This window comes from Oncorhynchus kisutch, unplaced genomic scaffold (assembly GCF_002021735.2).
Source record: "Oncorhynchus kisutch isolate 150728-3 unplaced genomic scaffold, Okis_V2 Okis02a-Okis13b_hom, whole genome shotgun sequence".
NCBI classification, from domain to species: Eukaryota; Metazoa; Chordata; class Actinopteri; order Salmoniformes; family Salmonidae; genus Oncorhynchus; species Oncorhynchus kisutch.
This window is the reverse complement of record NW_022261979.1, coordinates 12,011,029-12,035,296: the sequence shown is the minus strand read 5'-3', so window position 1 is coordinate 12,035,296 and position 24,268 is coordinate 12,011,029. Positions and strand designations below refer to the sequence as shown.

Here is a 24,268-nt window from a genome sequence, read left to right as displayed (position 1 = left end):
CTGAGCTCAATGAACAGCGTTCTCACATAAGTGTTCCTTTTGTTCAGGTGGAGAGGAAGGGGCCAGTGTGGAGAGGCGATTGAGATTTGCGTCACCTTGTAGATTTGTTGGGGCGATATGCGAATTGGAGTGGGTCTAGAGTTTCCAGCATGCTGGAGTTTGTGAGCCACGACCAGCCTTTTTCAAAGCCCTTCACGGCTACCGACGCGACTGCTACGTTGCGCTTGTCATTTAGTGTCACGGGAATTTTCAATCCCATTGATGATAATAATCACTATAGCTTTGACCAACTCCCAGAGGTTGTAAGGCCCGGGTTAATAGAAGAATTAGACAAAGTCCCAGTCTGCAATGGATCAATACGTTATATCAGAGAGTACTCCGACTTCAAAATGAGAACACTATCTTTTTATCACACACCACACACACACACACACACACACAAACTCACATCAGTAGAAACTCCACCTCTCTTTAGGTGGGCTGTATTTTTCCACAATACTAAGACATAGTTTCTCATTATCTTCTGCAAGCCTAGCCAGTTCAGTTGGCCTTGAATGCCTCAACTATACCCAGCTCATATTGAGAAATAGTAACACAATGGCCTATTGAATTATGACTCTAACACATTTCATACAATTTATATGGTTTCAGGGTGGAATACTTTAGTCATTACTTTAAACATATAAATTCCATTATACCTTCGCATTCTTGGGCACAGGGACTATGGTGGTCTGTTTGAAACATGTTGGTATTACAGACTCAGTCAGGGAGAGGTTGAAAATGTCAGTGAAGACACTTGCCAGTTGGTCCGCGCATGCTTTGAGTTCACGTCCTGGTAATCCATCTGGCCCCTATGGCTTTGTGAATGTTGCCCTGTTTAATAAGGTCTTGCTACAGAGAGCGTTATCACACCGTCATCCAGAACAGCTGGTGCTCTCATGCATGCTTCAATGTTGCTTGCCTCGAAGCTAGCATGAAAGGCATTTAGCTCGTCTGATAAGCTCGCGTCACATGTTAGCATTATAATATGATTACACAACCCAAAAGTAATGTGAAATACGTAACAGAAACATACTGTATGTAGACTGCTTCATGTTTGTCTGTGCTTGCTAGCAGTAGCCAAATAGCCAGCCGGCAGCCCTGGGCAGAGCATTTACACCCTGGGAAGTGAAATGTACTCTGGGAATTGTTGTATGCTGTGTAAATTCCATTGTATTTCTATGGCGTGTAGACTACATGTCCTCCATCGCGACTTCCCCTAAAGGCCCATCTGCTAGCCGCAGCCAGCTAGCTATCTAGAGCATATCGGACTGTTAACTGAAGAGGTCCATCAGCCAATTTCTTGGGCTACAATAACTATTTTGCCAATTGGCCTGGACCTTTTTACTGCCGACAACAGACAGTCCCGTTGCAACGTCCCCCTAAGGCCCTTCTGCTAGCCCCCGCCCGCTAGCTGTCTGAATCGCCATGTCTCCAGCCCTCCTAGCTACCCACTGGACCCCATGATCACTCGGCTACGCATGCCTCTCCCTAATGTCAATATGCCTTGTCCATTGCTGTTTTGGTTAGTGATTATTGTCTTATTTCACTGTAGAGCCTCGAGCCCTAGTCAGTATGTCTCTCCCTAATGTCAATATGCCTTGTCCATTGCTGTTTTGGTTAGTGATTATTGTCTTCTTTCACTGTAGAGCCTCCAGCCCTGCTCAATATGCCTTAGCTGGCCCTTTTGTTTCACTGTAGAGCCTCCAGCCCTTTTGTTTCACTGTAGAGCCTCCAGCCCTGCTCAATATGCCTTAGCGGGCCCTTTTGCTTCACTGTAGAACCTCCAGCCCTGCTCAATATGCCTTAGCTAGCCCTTTTGTTCCACCTCCCACACATGCAGTGACCTCACCTGGTCTAAATGATGTCTCCAGAGACACAACCTCTCATCATCACCTCATCACCTCTCTCAATGCCTAGGTTTACCTCCACTGTATTCACATCCTACCATACTCTTGTCTGTACATTATGAATCTATTCTTCCGCGCCCAGAAACCTGCTCCTTTCACTCTCTGTGCCGAAAGCGACTAGGCAAGTTTTTAAAGCCTTTAGCCCGTACCCTTATCCTATTCCTCCTCTGTTCCTCTGGTGATGTGGAGGTTAATCCAGGCCCTGCAGCGCCTAGCTCCACTCTCATTCCCCAGGTGCTCTCATTTATTGACTTCTGTAACCGTAAAAGCCTTGGTTTCATGCATGTTAACATTAGAAGCCTCCTCCCTAAGTTTGTTTTATTCACTGCTTTAGCACACTGTGCCATCCCGGATGTTCTAGCCGTGTCTGAATCCTGGTTTAGGAAGGCCAACAAAAATCCGGAGAATTCCATCCCCAACTATAACATTTTCCGACAAGATAGGGGGCGGAGTTGCAATCTACTGCAGAGAGAGCCTGCAGAGTTCTGTCATATTATCCAGGCCCAAACAATTCGAGCTTCTACTTCTAAAAATCCACCTTTCCAGAAACAAGTCTCTCTCCGTTGCCGCTTGTTATAGACCCCCCTCAGCCCCTAGCTGTGCCCTGGACACCATATGTGAATTGATTGCCCCCATCTATCTTCAGAGCTCGTACTGTTAGGTGACCTAAACTGGGGCATGCTTAACGCCCCGGCCGTCCTACAATCTAAGCTTGATGCCCTCAATCTCACACAAAATATCAATGAATCTACCAGGTACAAACCCAAATCTGTAAACACGGGCACCTTTATAGATATCATCCTAACCAATTTGCCCTCTAAATACACCTCTGCTGTTTTCAACCAAGATCTCAGCGATCACTGCCTCATTGCCTGCACCCGTAATGGGTCTGCGGTCAAACGACCACCCCTCATCACTGTCAAACGCTCCCTAAAACACTTCAGCGTGCAGGCCTTTCTAATCGACCTGGCCCGGGTATCCTGGAAGGATATTGACCTCATCCCGTCAGTAGTGGATGCCTGGTTATTCTTTAAGTGCTTTTCTCACCATCTCTTAAATAAGCCCCATTCAAAAACAATGTGAACCAGGAACAGATATAGCCATTGGTTCACTCCAGACTGCCCTTGACCAGCACAAAAACATCCTGTGGCGTACTGCATTAGCATCGAATAGCCCCCGCGATATGCCACTTTTCAGGGAAATTAGAAACTAATATCCACAGGCAGTTAGGAAAGCTAAGGCTAGCTTTTTCAAACAGAAATTTGCATCCTGAACCACAAACTCCAAAAAGTTCTGGGACACTGTAAAGTCCATGGAGAATAAGAGCACCTCCTCCCTGCTGCCACTGCACTGAGACTGTTAAACACTGTCAGCACTGATAAATCCACCATAATTGGATCATTTCAATGGCCATGCTTTCCACCTGGCTACCCCTACCCCTGGTCAACAGCCCTGCATCCCCCACAGCAACTTGCCCAAGCCTCCCCATTTCTCCTTCACCCAAATCCAGATAGCTGATGTTCTGAAAGAGTTGCAAAATCTGGACCCCTACAAATCAGCCGGGCTAGACAATCTGGACCCTCTAAAGTTATCTGCCGAAATTGTTGCAAACCCTATTACTAGCCTGTTCAACCTCTCTTTCGTATCGTCTGAGATCCCCAAAGGTTGGAAAGCTGCCGCGGTCATCCCCCCTCTTCAAAGTGAGAGAAACTCTAGACCCAAACTGTTACAGACCTATATTTTTGTGGGTCTGATACTATTTCTGATTGTTTTAACTCACCACCACTAATGAGCTGTGAAGCTTCTCAAATGTTTTCTTCACCTCAAACAGGTCGTGAACCCAAGTCTGTTTTTACATCCATGGAGAAAGGCTACTATGAGGAACTATTGTCAATTAGAAAAAATATTTCCATCTCTCTCCCTTAACCAATCGGATTGAAAGGGGGGGGGGGGAATGGTGGAAACGTCATCAAATCGCTGATTTACTTCTGATCTCCTTGAGCAAATAGCCTTCGGTTGTCTGTCGGTTGTCTGTCAGGAGCTCCACTGGCGCAGGAAACTCTGAGGTTCCAGAATGTTTTATACAATGTTGCAAGTTAGCACCAGCTTCAGTCTGCACCAAGTTGATAGTCGATACAATGTTGCAAGTTAGCACCAGCTTCAGCCTGGACCAAGTTGATAGTCGATACAGTGTTGCAAGTTAGCACCAGCTTCAGCCTGGACCAAGTTGATAGTCGATACAGTGTTGCAAGTTAGCACCAGCTTCAGTCTGCACCAAGTTGATAGTCGATACAATGTTGCAAGTTAGCACCAGCTTCAGTCTGCACCAAGTTGATAGTCGATACAATGTTGCAAGTTAGCACCAGCTTCAGTCTGCACCAATTTGATAGTCGATACAATGTTGCAAGTTAGCACCAGCTTCAGTCTGCACCAAGTTGATAGTCGATACAATGTTGCAAGTTAGCACCAGCTTCAGTCTGCACCAAGTTGATAGTCGATACAATGTTTCACCTTCCTTGCAGACACGCCATGCGTAGCCAATGTAATTTATCAAGATATGTTCTACCTGCAGGCTGCAATGTTTTTATTTGTTGACTTTATGTAGGCTATTTTTACATACACTATAAATATATGAAGCATGTGGATACCACTTTTTAAATGAGTGGATTCAGCTATTTCAGCCTCGCCTGTTGCTGACAAGTGTATAAAATCGAGCACACATCCATGCGATCTCCATAGACAAACATTGGCAGTAGAATGGCCTTACTGAAGAGCTCAGTGACTTTCAACGTGGCAGCATCATAGGATGCCACCTTTCCAACAAGTCAGTCATATTTCTGCCCTGCTAGAGCTGCTGTGGTCAACTGTAAGTGCTGTTATTGTGAAGTGGAATCGTCTAGGAGCAACAACGTCTCAGCTGCGAAGTGGTAGGCCACACAAGCTCACAGAGCGGGACTGCTGACGCACATACCGTGTAAAAAATCGTCTGTCCTCGCCTGCAACACTCACTTCCGAACTGGAAGCAAAGTCGGCACGAACTGTTCGTCGGGTGCTTCGTGAAATTGGTTTCCATGGCAGAGCAGCCGCACACAAGCCTAAGATCACCATGCGCAATGCCAAGCGTTGGCTAGAGTGATACGTTTGCCGCCATAGAAAACACATTCTCTGGAGTGATGAATCAAGCTTCTCCATCTGGTAGTCTGGCGAATCTAGGTTTGGCGGATTCCAACTGTAAAGTTTGGTGGAGGAGGAATAATGGTCTGGGGATGTTTTTCGTGGTTCGGGCCCCTTAGTTCCAGTGAAGGGAAAGCTTAACGCTACAGCATACAATGACATTCTAGACGATTCTGTGCTTCCAACTTTGTGGCAACTGTTTGGGGAAGGCCCTTTCCTGTTTCAGCATGCACAATGCCCCCAGTGCACAAAGCGACATCTATACAGAAATGGTTTGTCAAGATCAGTGTAGAAGAACTTCACTGGCCTGCACAGAGCCCTGACCTCAACCCCATCGAACACCTTTGGGATGAATAGGAATGTCGACTGCGAGCCAGGCCTAATCGCCCAACATCAGTTCTCAACCTCACTAATGCTGTTGTGGCTAAATGGAAGCAAGTCCCCGCAGCAATGTTCCAACCTCTAGTGGAAAGCCTTCCCAGAAGAGAGCAGGCTGTTATAGCAGCAATGTTCCATCATCTAGTGGAAAGCCTTCCTAGAAGAGTGGAGGCTGTTATAGCAGCAAAGAGAGGACCAACTCCATATTAATGCCCATGAATTTGGAATGTGATGTACATGGTGTTTCTCTCTAGATTCTATACACGGTGTTTCTCTCTAGATTCTATACATGGTGTTTCTCTCTAGATTCTATACATGGTGTTTCTCTCTAGATTCTATACACGGTGTTTCTCTCCTCTCTCTAGATTCTATACATGGTGTTTCTCTCCTCTCTAGATTCTATACATGGTGTTTCTCTCTAGATTCTATAAATGGTGTTTCTCTCTAGATTCTACACATGGTGTTTCTCTCTAGATTCTATACATGGTGTTTCTCTCCTCTCTCTAGATTCTATACATGGTGTTTCTCTCTAGATTCTACACATGGTGTTTCTCTCTAGATTCTATACATGGTGTTTCTCTCTAGATTCTATACATGGTGTTTCTCTCTAGATTCTATACACGGTGTTTCTCTCCTCTCTCTAGATTCTATACATGGTGTTTCTCTCTAGATTCTATACATGGTGTTTCTCTCTAGATTCTATACATGGTGTTTCTCTCTAGATTCTATAAATGGTGTTTCTCTCTAGATTCTACACATGGTGTTTCTCTCTAGATTCTATACATGGTGTTTCTCTCCTCTCTCTAGATTCTATACATGGTGTTTCTCTCTAGATTCATGGTGTTTCTCTCTAGATTCTATACATGGTGTTTCTCTCTAGATTCTATACATGGTGTTTCTCTCTAGATTCTATACATGGTGTTTCTCTCTAGATTCTATACATGGTGTTTCTCTCTAGATTCTATACATGGTGTTTCTCTCTAGATTCTATACATGGTGTTTCTCTCTAGATTCTATACATGGTGTTTCTCTTTAGATTCTATACATGGTGTTTCTCTCTAGATTCTATACATGGTGTTTCTCTCTAGATTCTATACATGGTGTTTCTCTCTAGATTCTATACATGGTGTTTCTCTCTTGATTCTATACATGGTGTTTCTCTCTTGATTCTATACATGGTGTTTCTCTCTAGATTCTATACATGGTGTTTCTCTCTAGATTCTATACATGGTGTTTCTCTCTAGATTCTATACATGGTGTTTCTCTCTAGATTCTATACATGGTGTTTCTCTCTAGATTCTATACATGGTGTTTCTCTCTAGATTCTATACATGGTGTTTCTCTCTAGATTCTATACATGGTGTTTCTCTCTAGATTCTATACATGGTGTTTCTCTCTAGATTCTATACATGGTGTTTCTCTCTAGATTCTATACATGGTGTTTCTCTCTAGATTCTATACATGGTGTTTCTCTCTAGATTCTATACATGGTGTTTCTCTCTAGATTCTATACATGGTGTTTCTCTCTAGATTCTATACATGGTGTTTCTCTCTAGATTCTATACATGGTGTTTCTCTCTAGATTCTATACATGGTGTTTCTCTCTAGATTCTATACATGGTGTTTCTCTCTAGATTCTATACATGGTGTTTCTCTCTAGATTCTATACATGGTGTTTCTCTCTAGATTCTATACATGGTGTTTCTCTCTAGATTCTATACATGGTGTTTCTCTCTAGATTCTATACATGGTGTTTCTCTCCTCTCTCTAGATTCTATACATGGTGTTTCTCTCTAGATTCTATACATGGTGTTTCTCTCCTCTCTCTAGAGTCTATACATGGTGTTTCTCTCTAGATTCTATACATGGTGTTTCTCTCTAGATTCTATACATGGTGTTTCTCTCTAGATTCTATACATGGTGTTTCTCTCTGGATTCTATACATGGTGTTTCTCTCTAGATTCTATACATGGTGTTTCTCTCTAGATTCTATACATGGTGTTTCTCTCTAGATTCTATACATGGTGTTTCTCTCTAGATTCTATACATGGTGTTTCTCTCTAGATTCTATACATGGTGTTTCTCTCTAGATTCTATACATGGTGTTTCTCTCTAGATTCTATACATGGTGTTTCTCTCTGGATTCTATACATGGTGTTTCTCTCTAGATTCTATACATGGTGTATCTCTCTAGATTCTATACATGGTGTTTCTCTCTAGATTCTATACATGGTGTTTCTCTCTAGATTCTATACATGGTGTTTCTCTCTAGATTCTATACATGGTGTTTCTCTCTAGATTCTATACATGGTGTTTCTCTCTAGATTCTATACATGGTGTTTCTCTCTAGATTCTATACATGGTGTTTCTCTCTAGATTCTATACATGGTGTTTCTCTCTAGATTCTATACATGGTGTTTCTCTCCTCTCTAGATTCTATACATGGTGTTTGTGTTATAGGTCTTATGGTGTGTTGTTCCCGTATTATAAGTGAACCGCTTAATATTATTATTATTATTATTATTATTAATATAATGTTCTTATTGTATTATTATTATTATTATTAATATAATTATTATTATTATTATTATTATTATTATAATTATTATTATTATTATTATTATTATTATTATTATTAATATAATTATTATTATTATTATTATTATTATTATTAATATAATTATTATTATTATTATTATTATTATTATAATTATTATTATTATTATTAATATAATGTTCGACCTTTTGTTTTAATCTTAACATATGTTTCTCTCCCCCACTTTCTCTCCCCCGCTTTCTCTCCCTCTTTCTCCCTCCCCTGCTTCCTTGCTTGCGCTCTCTCGCTCTCCCCCCTGCCCCCCTCTCCTTCGTTTGCTCTCCCCCCCTCCCTCTCTCCCCCTGCCACTCTCCCCCCTGCCCCTCTCTCCTTCGTTTGCGCTCTCTCCCCTCTCCCCCTGCCCCCCTCTCCTTCGTTTGCTCTCCCCCCCCTGCCACTCTCCCCCCCCCCCTCCCTCTCCCACTAGATCCCATTAAGACCGCCCAGGGCTCCCTGTCCCTGAAGGCTTACAGGTTAACGCCCAAACTGATGGAGATCTGCAAGGAGAAGGACTTCTCAGCCGAGGGGTGAGACACACACACACACACACACACACGAGGAGACCCATACACACACACACACACACACGCGGATACACACACACACACACACACACACACACGCACACACACGAGGAGACCCATACACACACACGCGCGGACACACACACACACACGCGCGGACACACACACACACACACACACAGGCTCCACTTCAGAAGCTGGATGAGAATTGCCAAAGGCCATCAATACCACACACACACACACACACACACACACACACACACACACACACACACACACACACACACACACACCACAGAGACACAAATACCAACTGCACCTTTCCTGATAAGAATTCAGCATTAATGCTGTGCTTTGTGAGACTCCCTTCAAAAGATTCCAATGCCTGATGTTATTTTCCCCACGAGCAGGGAGCGCCTCATCAGAGGCTCTTAGTGATGTGATGATAGGGCTTTATAACTAGTGTGTGTTGGGGCTGTCAAACAGCTATACTGCCATGTTGATCCTCCGCCTGGCTGGTTTTGACCCTCAGGCTGCTGGCCATTGATTTTAAATTGCATCTGAATGAAGCGTAATGAGGGAGACGTTTTCAAATAGATCGGAGTTCCCACAAGCTGAGTTTATGAAAAGACAGAATCCCAACAGACTGGTATTAAATTGTCCAGAAAATCAACTGCGTTTGGATTTTAAAATGGGTCAATATTAGGAACTGTTGGCTTTCTCCTGATTCTTTAGTTAGTTTCTTCATGTTCACACCCCTACCTACCCCCTACCTACCCTTACTTACCTACCTACCCCCTACCTACCCTTACTTACCTACCTACCTACCCTTGCCTACCTACCCATACTTACCTACCTACCCCCTACCTACCCTTACTTACCTACCTACCTACCCTTACTTACCTACCTACCCCCTACCTACCCTTACTTACCTACCTACCTACCCTTGCCTACCTACCCATACTTACCTACCTACCCTTGCCTACCTACTCGTACCTACCTACCTACCTACCCTTACTTACCTACCTACCCTTGCCTACCTACTCGTACCTACCTACCTACCCTTACCTACCCTTACCTACCTACCCTTACTTACCTACCTACCCTTGCCTACCTACTCGTACCTACCTACCTACCCTTACTTACCTACCTACCCTTACCTACCTACCCTTACCTACCTACCTACCCTTACTTACCTACCTACCCGTACCTACCTACCTACCCTTACTTACCTACCTACCTACCTACCCCCTACCTACCCTTACTTACCTACCTACCCTTACTTACCTACCTACCTACCTACCCCCTACCTACCCTTACTTACCTACCTACCCTTACTTACCTACCTACCTACCCCCTACCTACCCTTACTTACCTACCTACCCTTACTTACCTACCTACCTACCTACCCCCCACCCACCCTTACTTACCTACCTACCTACCCTTACTTACCTACCTACCTACCCCCTACCTACCCTTACTTACCCACCTACCCGTACCTACCTACCTACCTACCTACCTACCTACCTACCTACCCTTACCTACCTACCCTTACCTACCCTTACCTACCTACCTACCCTTACCTACCTACCTACCCTTACCTACCTACCTACCCTTACCTACCTACCTACCTACCTTTACCTACCCTTACCTACTTACCCACCCGTACCTACCTACCTACCCTTACCTACCTACCTACCTACCTACCTACCCTTACCTACCTACCTACCCTTACCTACCTACCCTTACCTACCTACCTACCCTTACCTACCTACTCCTACCTACTTACCTACCCTTACCTACCTACCCTTACCTACCCTTACCTACCTACCTACCCTTACCTACCTACCCTTACCAGGTGTAACAGGTGTGGTCAGGTGTAACAGGTGTGGTCAGGTGTAACAGGTGTGGTCAGGTGTAACAGGTGTGGTCAGGTGTAACAGGTGTGGTCAGGTGTAACAGGTGTGGTCAGGTGTAACAGGTGTGGTCAGGTGTAACAGGTGTGGTCAGGTGTAACAGGTGTGGTCAGGTGTAACAGGTGTGGTTAGGTGTGGTCAGGTGGTTAGGTGTGGTCAGGTGTAACAGGTGTAACAGGTGGTCAGCCTGCCACAGTCTCCTCATGAAGCAACGTAATCGGCCAGAATCAGCGTCCAAAAAGGCCAATTACCAATTTGTTATGAAAACTTGAAATCGGCCCAAATGAATCGGTCATGCCGACCTCTACTTACCTACACCGACCTACCTAACCACAACCCTACCTACCCACTTAACCACCAACTGAACTACCTACCCACCCACCTACCTACCTACCTATCCATCTACCTAGTAGTTATTTCCTCTCTGAGGTCAGTTGCTCATTTATTGGCTGGTTGCTTAGCCACTGACTCCATCTGACTCTCTGTCCAGTTCGTTGCTTAGCCACTGACTCCATCTGACTCTCTGTCCAGTTCGTTGCTTAGCCATCGACTCCATCTGACTCTGTCCAGTTCGTTCCTTAGCCACTGACTCCACCTGACTCTCTGTCCAGTTCATTGCTTCGCCACTGACTCCATCTGACTCTCTGTCCAGTTCATTGCTTCGCCACTGACTCCACCTGACTCTCTGTCCAGTTCATTGCTTAGCCACTGACTCCACCTGACTCTCTGTCCAGTTCATTGCTTAGCCACTGACTCCACCTGACTCTCTGTCCAGTTCATTGCTTAGCCACTGACTCCACCTGACTCTGTCCAGTTCATTGCTTAGCCACTGACTCCACCTGACTCTCTGTCCAGTTCATTGCTTAGCCATTGACTCCACCTGACTCTCTGTCCAGTTCATTGCTTAGCCACTGACTCCACCTGACTCTCTGTCCAGTTCGTTGTCAATCTTTTTATTCGTTTCTCTGGGTCGTGTTCATTATAGGCACCGAGTGGGAGGGAACGAGACACCACCTGAATTTGTCCAATGAGAAACGCTCTTTTTTTTTTTGGGTGTCTGTTTTGTGATAATGTTTGGCTATGTTGTGATAATGACTAGGGAACCCTGTTAGTTTCTAATGCACCGGGTCCTCATCAGTGTGTCTCTGAATACGCTGCTGATTGAAAGACCAGGAGGACAATAGCAGCTCTATTGCTCGGCTGGCGAAGACTCATTTCACCCCCGTTATTATGAGGCCAATCTGAATAATATAGCATTTCAAAGGAGGGCTTCAGTTTTCTATGATGGGCTCTTTCCATGTGGCTGGATCTGATGTTTTACAAGCTGCTGGTTTTGTTATCTTTTAAATGAAAGGCAGGAAGAGAGAGACTCTACAGGAAGAGAGAGACTCTACAGGAAGAGAGAGACTCTACAGGAAGAGAGAGACTCTACAGGAAGAGAGAGACTCTACAGGAAGAGAGAGACTCTACAGGAAGAGAGAGACTCTACAGGAAGAGAGAGACTCTACAGGAAGAGAGAGACTCTACAGGAAGAGAGAGACTCTACAGGAAGAGAGAGACTCTACAGGAAGAGAGAGACTCTACAGGAAGAGAGAGACTCTACAGGAAGAGAGACTCTACAGGAAGAGAGAGACTCTACAGGAAGAGAGAGACTCTACAGGAAGAGAGAGACTCTACAGGAAGAGAGAGACTCTACAGGAAGAGAGAGACTCTACAGGAAGAGAGAGACTCTACAGGAAGAGAGAGACTCTACAGGAAGAGAGAGACTCTACAGGAAGAGAGGAGACTCTACAGGAAGAGGGAGACTGCACTGAAGTAGACTAGACTCTACAGGAAGAGAGAGACTCTACAGGAAGAGAGAGACTCTACAGGAAGAGAGAGACTCTACAGGAAGAGGGAGACTGCACTGAAGTAGACTAGACTCTACAGGAAGAGAGAGACTCTACAGGAAGAGAGAGACTCTACAGGAAGAGAGACTCTACAGGAAGAGAGAGACTCTACAGGAAGAGAGACTCTACAGGAAGAGAGAGACTCTACAGGAAGAGAGAGACTCTACAGGAAGAGGGAGACTCTACAGGAAGAGGGAGACTGCACTGAAGTAGACTAGACTCTACAGGAAGAGAGAGACTCTACAGGAAGAGAGAGACTCTACAGGAAGAGAGAGACTCTACAGGAAGAGGGAGACTGCACTGAAGTAGACTAGACTCTACAGGAAGAGAGAGACTCTACAGGAAGAGAGGACTTACAGGAAGAGAGACTCTACAGGAAGAGAGAGACTCTACAGGAAGAGAGAGACTCTACAGGAAGAGAGAGACTCTACAGGAAGAGAGAGACTCTACAGGAAGAGGGAGACTCTACGGGAAGAGGGAGACTGCACTGAAGTAGACTAGACTCTACAGGAAGAGAGAGACTGCACTGAAGTAGACTAGACTCTACAGGAAGAGAGAGACTCTACAGGAAGAGAGAGACTCTACAGGAAGAGAGAGACTCTACAGGAAGAGAGAGACTCTACAGGAAGAGAGAGACTCTACAGGAAGAGAGAGACTCTACAGGAAGAGAGAGACTCTACAGGAAGAGAGAGACTCTACAGGAAGAGAGAGACTCTACAGGAAGAGAGAGACTCTACAGGAAGAGAGAGACTCTACAGGAAGAGACGAGACTCTACAGGAAGAGACGAGACTCTACAGGAAGAGAGAGACTAGACTCTACAGGAAGAGAGAGACTGCACTGAAGTAGACTCTACAGGAAGAGAGAGACTGCACTGAAGTAGACTAGACTCTACAGGAAGAGAGAGACTCTACAGGAAGAGAGAGACTCTACAGGAAGAGAGAGACTAGACTCTACAGGAAGAGAGAGACTAGACTCTACAGGAAGAGAGAGATGCACTGAAGTAGACTAGACTCTACAGGAAGAGAGAGACTACAGGAAGAGAGACTCTACAGGAAGAGAGAGACTGCACTGAAGTAGACTAGACTCTACAGGAAGAGAGAGACTCTACAGGAAGAGAGAGACTCTACAGGAAGAGAGAGACTAGACTCTACAGGAAGAGAGAGACTGCACTGAAGTAGACTAGACTCTACAGGAAGAGAGAGATGCACTGAAGTAGACTAGACTCTACAGGAAGAGAGAGACTCTACAGGAAGAGAGAGACTCTACAGGAAGAGAGAGACTGCACTGAAGTAGACTAGACTCTACAGGAAGAGAGAGACTCTACAGGAAGAGAGAGACTAGACTCTACAGGAAGAGAGAGACTGCACTGAAGTAGACTAGACTCTACAGGAAGAGAGAGACTGCACTGAAGTAGACTAGACTCTACAGGAAGAGAGAGACTAGACGCTACAGGAAGAGAGAGACTGCACTGAAGTAGACCCAGACTCTACAGGAAGAGAGAGACTGCACTGAATTAGACCCAGACTCTACAGGAAGAGAGACTGCACTGAAGTAGACTAGACGCTAAAGGAAGAGAGAGACTGCACTGAAATAGACCCAGACTCTACAGGAAGAGAGAGACTGCACTGAAGTAGACTAGACTCTACAGGAAGAGAGAGACTGCACTGAAGTAGACTAGACGCTACAGGAAGAGAGAGACTAGACTCTACAGGAAGAGAGAGACTGCACTGAAGTAGACTAGACTCTACAGGAAGAGAGAGACTGCACTGAAGTAGACTAGACGCTACAGGAAGAGAGAGACTAGACTCTACAGGAAGAGAGAGACTGCACTGAAGTAGACTAGACTCTACAGGAAGAGAGAGACTGCACTGAAGTAGACTAGACGCTACAGGAAGAGAGAGACTGCACTGAATTAGACCCAGACTCTACAGGAAGAGAGAGACTGCACTGAATTAGACCCAGACTCTACAGGAAGAGAGACTGCACTGAAGTAGACTAGACGCTACAGGAAGAGAGAGACTGCACTGAATTAGACCCAGACTCTACAGGAAGAGAGAGACTGCACTGAATTAGACCCAGACTCTACAGGAAGAGAGAGACTGCACTGAATTAGACCCAGACTCTACAGGAAGAGAGAGACTGCACTGAAGTAGACTAGATTCTACAGGAAGAGAGAGACTGCACTGAAGTAGACTAGACTCTACAGGAAGAGAGAGACTGCACTGAAGTAGACTAGACGCTACAGGAAGAGAGAGACTGCACTGAATTAGACCCAGACTCTACAGGACGAGAGAGACTGCACTGAATTAGACCCAGACTCTACAGGAAGAGAGAGACTGCACTGAAGTAGACTAGACTCTACAGGAAGAGAGAGACTGCACTGAAGTAGACTAGACTCTACAGGAAGAGAGAGACTTAATTAGACTAGACTCTACAGGAAGAGAGAGACTGAATTAGACTACACGCTACTGTCTTGTTATGTTGTCTCTACCCTCAGTTTACCATGACTGTTGTCAATATGGTCCAGTTTTAGACTAGACTTTACAGGAAGAGAGAGACTGCACTGAATTAGACTAGACTCTACAGGAAGAGAGAGACTGCACTGAATTAGACTAGACTCTACAGGAAGAGAGAGACTGCACTGAATTAGACTAGACTCTACAGGAAGAGAGAGACTGCACTGAATTAGACTAGACTCTACAGGAAGAGAGAGACTGCACTGAATTAGACTAGACACTACTGTCTGTTATGTTGTCAATATGGTCCAGTTTTAGACTAGACACTACTGTCTGTTATGTTGTCAATATGATCCAGTTTTAGACTAGACACTACTGTCTGTTATGTTGTCAATATGGTCCTGTTTTAGACTAGACACTACTGTCTGTTATGTTGTCAATATGGTCCAGTTTTAGACTAGACACTACTGTTGTAAATATGATCCAGTTTTATAAACACACATGGCAAATTAGTTCAACTACATTTTGTAGAGCGGGCAATCATATTGAATTGAACTGGGTTGAATCATTGACTTTGAATTGAACTGGGTTGAATCATTGACTTTGAATTGAACTGGGTTGAATCATTGACTTTGAATTGAACTGGGTTGAATCATTGACTTTGAGTTGAACTGGGTTGAATCATTGACTTTGAATTGAACTGGGTTGAATCATTGACTTTGAATTGAACTGGGTTGAATCATTGACTTTGAATTGAACTGGGTTGAATCATTGACTTTGAATTGAACTGGGTTGAATCATTGACTTTGAGTTGAACTGGGTTGAATCATTGACTATGAATTGAACTGGGTTGAATCATTGACTATGAATTGAACTGAAGTGATTCTTTTCTCTCCCTCCTCCCCAGATTGAAGAAGGCCATGATTGGTTTTGAGCACATGTTCGAGGAGGTTCCCATCGTGATCAAGAACTCCCACCTGATCAACGTTCTGATGTGGGAACTGGAGGAGAAGTGTACTGTGGCCGACAAACACGAACTGCTCAACCTCTCCAGCAGGTATGTGACGTGGTGCTGTCTACCCATAGAAGGTAGGGGCTATGGGTTGATGTGGGAGCTGTCTATCCTAGTGCTCTAGAAGGTAGGGGCTATGGGTTGATGTGGGATCTGTCTACCCTAGTGCTCTAGAAGGTAGGGGCTATGGGTTGATGTGGGAGCTGTCTACCCTAGTGCTCTAGAAGGTAGGGGCTAGGGGTTGATGTGGGATCTGTCTACCCTAGTGCTCTAGAAGGTAGGGGCTATGGGTTGATGTGGGAGCTGTCTACCCTAGTGCTCTAGAAGGTAGGGGCTAGGGGTTGATGTGGGATCTGTCTACCCTAGTGCCCTAGAAGGTAGGGGCTAGGGGTTGATGTGGGAGCTGTCTACCCTAGTGCTCTAGAAGGTAGGGGCTATGGGTTGATGTTGGAGCTGTCTACCCTAGTGCTCTAGAAGGTAGGGGCTAGGGGTTGATGTGGGATCTGTCTACCCTAGTGCTCTAGAAGGTAGGGGCTATGGGTTGATGTGGGAGCTGTCTACCCTAGTGCTCTAGAAGGTAGGGGCTAGGGGTTGATGTGGGATCTGTCTACCCTAGTGCCCTAGAAGGTAGGGGCTAGGGGTTGATGTGGGAGCTGTCTACCCTAGTGCTCTAGAAGGTAGGGGCTAGGGGTTGATGTGGGAGCTGTCTACCCTAGTGCTCTAGAAGGTAGGGGCTAGGGGTTGATGTGGGAGCTGTCTATCCTAGGTAGGTCGGGGGGGGGGGGTCCGGCTGGTCATGGGGTGGTGCTGTGCTCTGGCTGTCTCATTTTGTCTATTGTCTAACCAACCAGGTCCGTCTTACTCCACATCTGAATCCCAAAATTTCCCCTCACTACTCTCTCTCTGTGTTATAAAAACCATTTCCCCTCACTACTCTCTCTCTGTGTTATAAAAGCCATTTCCCCTCACTACTCTCTCTCTCTGTGTTATAAAAGCCATTTCCCCTCACTACTCTCTCTCTCTGTGTTATAAAAGCCATTTCCCCTCACTACTCTCTCTCTCTGTGTTATAAAAGCCATTTCCCCTCACTACTCTCTCTCTCTGTGTTATAAAAGCCATTTCCCCTCACTACTCCCTCTCTCTGTGTTATAAAAGCCATTTCCCCTCACTACTCCCTCTCTAACTGTGATATAAAGCCATTTCCCCTCACTACACTCTCTCTCTGTGTGTTATAAAGCCATTCCCCTCACTACTCCCTCTCTCTCTGTGTTATAAAAGCCATTTCCCCTCACTACTCTCTCTGTGTTATAAAAGCCATTTCCCCTCACTACTCTCTCTCTCTCTGTGTGTTATAAAAGCCATTTCCCCTCACTACTCTCTCTCTCTGTGTTATAAAAGCCATTTCCCCTCACTACTCTCTCTCTCTGTGTTATAAAAGCCATTTCCCCTCACTACTCTCTCTCTCTGTGTTATAAAAGCCATTTCCCCTCACTACTCCCTCTCTCTCTGTGTTATAAAAGCCATTTCCCCTCACTACTCCCTCTCTCTCTGTGTTATAAAAGCCATTTCCCCTCACTACTCCCTCTCTCTCTGTGTTATAAAAGCCATTTCCCCTCACTACTCCCTCTCTCTCTGTGTTATAAAAGCCATTTCCCCTCACTACTCCCTCTCTCTCTGTGTTATAAAAGCCATTTCCCCTCACTACTCCCTCTCTCTCTGTGTTATAAAAGCCATTTCCCCTCACTACTCTCTCTGTGTTATAAAGCCATTTCCCCTCACTACTCCCTCTCTCTCTGTGTTATAAAAGCCATTTCCCCTCACTACTCCCTCTCTCTCTGTGTTATAAAGCCATTTCCCCTCACTACTCCCTCTCTCTCTGTGTTATAAAAGCCATTTCCCCTCACTACTCCCTCTCTCTCTGTGTTATAAAGCCATTTCCCCTCACTACTCTCTCTCTGTGTTATAAAAGCCATTTCCCCTCACTACTCCCTCTCTGTGTTATAAAAGCCATTTCCCCTCACTACTCTCTCTCTGTGTTATAAAAGCCATTTCCCCTCACTACTCTCTGTGTTATAAAAGCCATTTCCCCTCACTACTCTCTGTGTTATAAAAGCCATTTCCCCTCACTACTCCCTCTCTAACTGTGATATAAAGCCATTTCCCCTCACTACTCCCTCTCTCTCTGTGTTATAAAAGCCATTTCCCCTCACTACTCCCTCTCTCTCTGTGTTATAAAAGCCATTTCCCCTCACTACTACCTCTCTCTCTGTGTTATAAAAGCCATTTCCCCTCACTACTACCTCTCTAACTGTGATAATGGAGATTCCTCTGAGGTGCTTTGATCCATTTAGAGCAGTTTGTATCCCAAATGGCACCCTATACCCTATATAGAGCACTACTTTTGACCAGACAACCCTATATAGATGGCACCCTATACCCTATATAGCACACTACTTTTGACCAGACAGCCCTATATAGGGAATAGGGTGCCATTTTGAATGAATCCTAGGTATTCATTATTGATTGCCAACGGATTAACAGTGGTCCCTCATTAAACATGCAGAAGACAGAGTGAGTTATGATCTGCTGGTCTTCCTGACACACATACAATTCTCTGGCAACAGCTCTGGTGGACATTCCTTCAGTCAGCAAACCAACTGCACATGTTCCCTCAACTTGAGACATCTGTGTGTCATTGTGTTATGTGACAAAACTGCGCATTTTTTTACATTTTAGCGTGTCCCCCAGCACAAGGTGCACCTGTGTAATAATCATGCTGTTTAATCACTTTATTGATATGCCACACCTGTCAGGTGGAATTGATTATCTTGGCACAGGAGAAGTGCTCACTACCAGGGATCTAAACATATTTGTGCACAATTTGAGAGGTTGTGTTTTTGCGTGAGGAACATTTCTGGGATCTTTTATTTCAGCTCATGAAACATGGGACCAACACTTTACATGTTGCGTTTATATTTTTGTTCAGTGTAGATACTCGACAATGCTAACCGAAATGACATAGTGGGAAGAAAGACGCCTGTACAGAATTATATATATTTCTTTCCTTTATTTATCCAGGCAAGTCAGTTCAGAACACATTCTTATTCTCAATGACTGGTCTAGGAACAGTGGACAGTGGGTTAACTGGTCTAGGAACAGTGGGTTAACTGGTCTAGGAACAGTGGAACAGTGGGTTAACTGGTCTAGGAACAGTGGGTTAACTGGTCTAGGAACAGTGGGTTAACTGGTCTAGGAACAGTGGGTTAACTGGTCTAGGAACAGTGGGTTAACTGGTCTAGGAGCAGTGGGGTTAACTGGTCTAGGAGCAGTGGTTAACTGGGGGTTACTTAGGAGCAGTGGAGGAGCAGTGGGTTTAACTGGTCTAGGAACAGTGGGTTAACTGGTCTAGGAACAGTGGGTTAACTGGTCTAGGAGCAGTGGGTTAACTGGTCTAGGAACATGGGTTAACTGGTCTAGGAACAGTGGGTTAACTGGTCTAGGAACAGTGGGTTAACTGGTCTAGGAACAGTGGGTAACTGGTCTAGGAACCGTGGGTTAACTGGTCTAGGAACAGTGGGGTTAACTGGGTCTAGGAACGGGTAACTGGGGGTTAACTGGTCTAGGAACAGTGGGTTAACTGGTCTAGGAACAGTGGGTTAACTGGTCTAGGAACAGTGGGTTAACTGGTCTAGGAACAGTGGGTTAACTGGTCTAGGAACAGTGGGGTTAACTGGTCTAGGAACAGTGGGGTTAACTGGTCTAGGAACAGTGGGGTTAACTGGTCTAGGAACAGTGGGGTTAACTGGTCTAGGAACAGTGGGGTAACTGGCTAGGAACAGTGGGTTAACTGGTCTAGGAACAGTGGGTTAACTGGTCTAGGAACAGTGGGTTAACTGGTCTAGGAACAGTGGGGTTAACTGTTCTAGGAACAGTGGGGGTTAACTGGTCTAGGAACAGTGGGGTAACTGGCTAGGAACAGTGGGTAACTGGTCTAGGAACAGTGGGGTTAACTGGTCTAGGAACAGTGGGGTTAACTGGTCTAGGAACAGTGGGGTTAACTGGTCTAGGAACAGTGGGGGTTACTGGTCTAGGAACAGTGGGGTTAACTGGTCTAGGAACAGTGGGGTTAACTGGTCTAGGAACAGTGGGGGTAACTGGTCTAGGAACAGTGGGGTTAACTGGTCTAGGGAACAGTGGGGTTAACTGGTCTAGGAACAGTGGGGTTAACTGGTCTAGGAACAGTGGGGTTTAACTGGTCTAGGAACCAGTGGGGTTAACTGGTCTAGGAACAGTGGGGTTAACTGGTCTAGGAACAGTGGGGTTAACTGTCAAGGAACAGTGGGGTTTAACTGTCTAGGAAACAGTGGGGTACTGGTCTAGGAACAGTGGGGTTAACTGCGTCTAGGAACAGTGGGGTTAACGGTCTAGGAACAGTGGGGTTAACTGTCTAGGAACAGTGGGGTTACTGGTCTAGGAACAGTGGGGTTTAACTGCCTTGTTCAGGGGCAGAACGACAGATTTGTACCTTGTCAGCTCGGAGGGTTTGATCTTGCAACCTTCCGGTTACTAGTCAACGCTCTAAACCACTAGGCTACCCTGCCTCCTCTACACTCTAACCACTAGGCTACCTGCTCCTCTACACTCTAACCACTAGGCTACCCTGCCGCCTCTTACCCTCTAACCCACTAGGCTACCCGCCGCCTCTACACTCTAACCTCTAGGCTACCCTGCCGCCTCCTACACTCTAACCACTAGGCTACCCTGCCGCCTCTACACTCTAACCACTAGGCTACCCTGCCCCCTCTACACTCTAACCACTAGGCTACCCTGCCTCCTCTACACTCTAACCACTAGGCTACCCTGCCGCCTCTACACTCTAACCACTAGGCTACCCTGCCCCCTCTACACTCTAACCACTAGGCTACCCTGCCCCCTCTACACTCTAACCACTAGGCTACCCTGCCCCCTCTACACTCTAACCACTAGGCTACCCTGCCCCCTCTACACTCTAACCACTAGGCTACCTACCGCCTCTACACTCTAACCACTAGGCTACCCTGCCGCCTCTACACTCTAACCACTACCCTGCCTCCTCTACACTCTAACCACTAAGCTACCCTGCCACCTCTACACTCTAACCACTAGGCTACCCTGCCTCCTCTACACTCTAACCCACTAGTCTACCCTGCCTCCTCTACACTCTAACCACTAGGCTACCCTGCCTCCTCTACACTCTAACCACTAGGCTACCCTGCCTCCTCTACACTCTAACCACTAGGCTACCCTGCCCCCTCTACACTCTAACCACTAGGCTACCCTGCCTCCTCTACACTCTAACCACTAGGCTACCCTGCCTCCTCTACACTCTAACCACTAGGCTACCCTGCCTCCTCTACACTCTAACCACTAGGCTACCCTGCCTCCTCTACACTCTAACCACTAGGCTACCCTGCCTCCTCTACACTCTAACCACTAGGCTACCCTGCCTCCTCTACACTCTAACCACTAGGCTACCCTGCCCCGTCTACACTCTAACCACTAGGCTACCCTGCCCCCTCTACACTCTAACCACTAGGCTACCCTGCCCCCTCTACACTCTAACCACTAGGCTAACCTGCCCCCTCTACACTCTAACACTAGGCTACCCTGCCGCCTCTACACTCTAACCACTAGGCTACCCTGCCTCCTCTACACTCTAACCACTAGGCTACCCTGCCCCCTCTAACCACTAGTCTACCCTGCCACCTCTACACTCTAACCACTACCCTGCCACCTCTACGCTCTAACCACTAGGCTACCCTGCCACCTCTACCCTCTAACCACTAGGCTACTCTGCCGCCTCTACACTCTAACCACTAGGCTACCCTGCCTCCTCTACACTCTAACCACTAGGCTACCCTGCCTCCTCTACACTCTAACCACTAGGCTACCCTGCCGCCTCTACACTCTAACCACTAGGCTACCCTGCCCCCTCTACACTCTAACCACTAGGCTACCCTGCCTCCTCTACACTCTAACCACTAGGCTACCCTGCCGCCTCTACACTCTAACCACTAGTCTACCCTGCCTCCTCTACACTCTAACCACTAGGCTACCCTGCCCCCTCTACACTCTAACCACTAGGCTACCCTGCCTCCTCTACACTCTAACCACTAGGCTACCCTGCCGCCTCTACACTCTAACCACTAGGCTACCCTGCCTCCTCTACACTCTAACCACTAGGCTACCCTGCCGCCTCTACACTCTAACCACTAGGCTACCCTGCCCCCTCTAACCACTAGTCTACCCTGCCACCTCTACACTCTAACCACTACCCTGCCACCTCTACGCTCTAACCACTAGGCTACCCTGCCACCTCTACCCTCTAACCACTAGGCTACCCTGCCGCCTCTACACTCTAACCACTAGGCTACCCTGCCTCCTCTACACTCTAACCACTAGGCTACCCTGCCTCCTCTACACTCTAACCACTAGGCTACCCTGCCGCCTCTACACTCTAACCACTAGGCTACCCTGCCGCCTCTACACTCTAACCACTAGGCTACCCTGCCGCCTCTACACTCTAACCACTAGGCTACCCTGCCGCCTCTACACTCTAACCACTAGGCTACCCTGCCGCCTCTACACTCTAACCACTAGGCTACCCTGCCCCCTCTACACTCTAACCACTAGGCTACCCTGCCTCCTCTACACTCTAACCACTAGGCTACCCTGCCGCCTCTACACTCTAACCACTAGGCTACCCTGCCGCCTCTACACTCTAACCACTAGGCTACCCTGCCGCCTCTACACTCTAACCACTAGGCTACCCTGCCGCCTCTACACTCTAACCACTAGGCTACCCTGCCTCCTCTACACTCTAACCACTAGACTACCCTGCCGCCTCTACACTCTAACCACTAGGCTACCCTGCCGCCTCTACACTCTAACCACTAGGCTACCCTGGCCCCTCTACACTCTAACCACTAGGCTACCCTGCCTCCTCTACACTCTAACCACTAGGCTACCCTGCCACCTCCACACTCTAACCACTAGGCTACCCTGCCGCCTCTACACTCTAACCACTAGGCTACCCTGCCCCCTCTACACTCTAACCACTAGGCTACCCTGCCACCTCTACACTCTAACCACTAGGCTACCCTGCAGCCTCTACACTCTAACCACTAGTCTACCCTGCCGCCTCTACACTCTAACCACTAGTCTACCCTGCCGCCTCTACACTCTAACCACTAGGCTACCCTGCCGCCTCTACACTCTAACCACTAGGCTACCCTGCCCCTCTACACTCTAACCACTAGGCTACCCTGCCACCTCTACACTCTAACCACTAGGCGACCTACCCCCTCTACACTCTAACCACTAGGCTACCTACCCCCTCTACACTCTAACCACTAGGCGACCTACCCCCTCTACACTCTAACCACTAGGCGACCTACCCCCTCTACACTCTAACCACTAGGCGACCTACCCCCTCTACACTCTAACCACTAGGCTACCCTGCCACCTCTACACTCTAACCACTAGGCTACCCTGCCTCCTCTACACTCTAACCACTAGGCTACCCTGCCACCTCTACACTCTAACCACTAGGCTACCCTGCCGCCTCTACACTCTAACCACTAGGCTACCCTGCCACCTCTACACTCTAACCACTAGGCTACCCTGCCCCCTCTACACTCTAACCACTAGGCTACCCTGCCACCTCTACACTCTAACCACTAGGCTACCCTGCCGCCTCTACACTCTAACCACTAGGCTACCCTGCCGCCTCTACACTCTAACCACTAGGCTACCTGCCCCCCTGCAAATATTCCACATAAAAAATGTCAACGTAATATATGTTTGGTTCTGAATACAAAGTGTTATGTTTGGGGCAATTACAACACATTACTGAGTACCACTCTACATATTTCCTAGCAAAGTGGTGGCTGCATCAAGTTATGGGTATACTTGTAATCGCTAAGGTCTAAAGAGTTTTTCAGGATAAAAAAAAAACAGAATGAAGCTAAGCACAGGTAAAATCCTAGAGGAAAACCCGGTTCTGCTTTCCACTAGACACTAGGAGATTAATTCACATTTCAACAGGATAATAACCTAAGACACGAGGCCAAATCTACACTGGAGTTACTTACCAAGAAGACAGTGACTATTCCTGAGATGCCGAGTTACAGTTTAGATTTAAATCTACTTGAACATCTATGGCAATGATCAACAACCAATTTGACAGAGCTTGAATTATAAAATAAAAAAAATGATAATGTTGTTTTGCACACTCCAGGTGTTGGAAGCTCTTAGAGACATCCACAGAAAAACCCTTGGCTGTAATCACTGCCTAAAGTGCTTTTACAAAGAGTGTGTGTGTGAATACTTATA

At 46.4% G+C, this 24,268-nt stretch overlaps 1 protein-coding gene across 1 annotated transcript in view; it reads left to right on the top strand.

The window, feature by feature from the left end:
* The window catches only part of LOC116359265 (eukaryotic translation initiation factor 3 subunit H), a 100,668-nt gene that overhangs the window by 53,576 nt on the left and 22,824 nt on the right, over nucleotides 1-24,268 (top strand). The window contains exons 4-5 of the mRNA XM_031811861.1: nucleotides 8,525-8,624; nucleotides 15,791-15,940. Of these exons, the coding sequence (XP_031667721.1) occupies nucleotides 8,525-8,624; nucleotides 15,791-15,940 (250 nt within the window). The remainder of the gene's footprint in view (nucleotides 1-8,524; nucleotides 8,625-15,790; nucleotides 15,941-24,268) is intronic.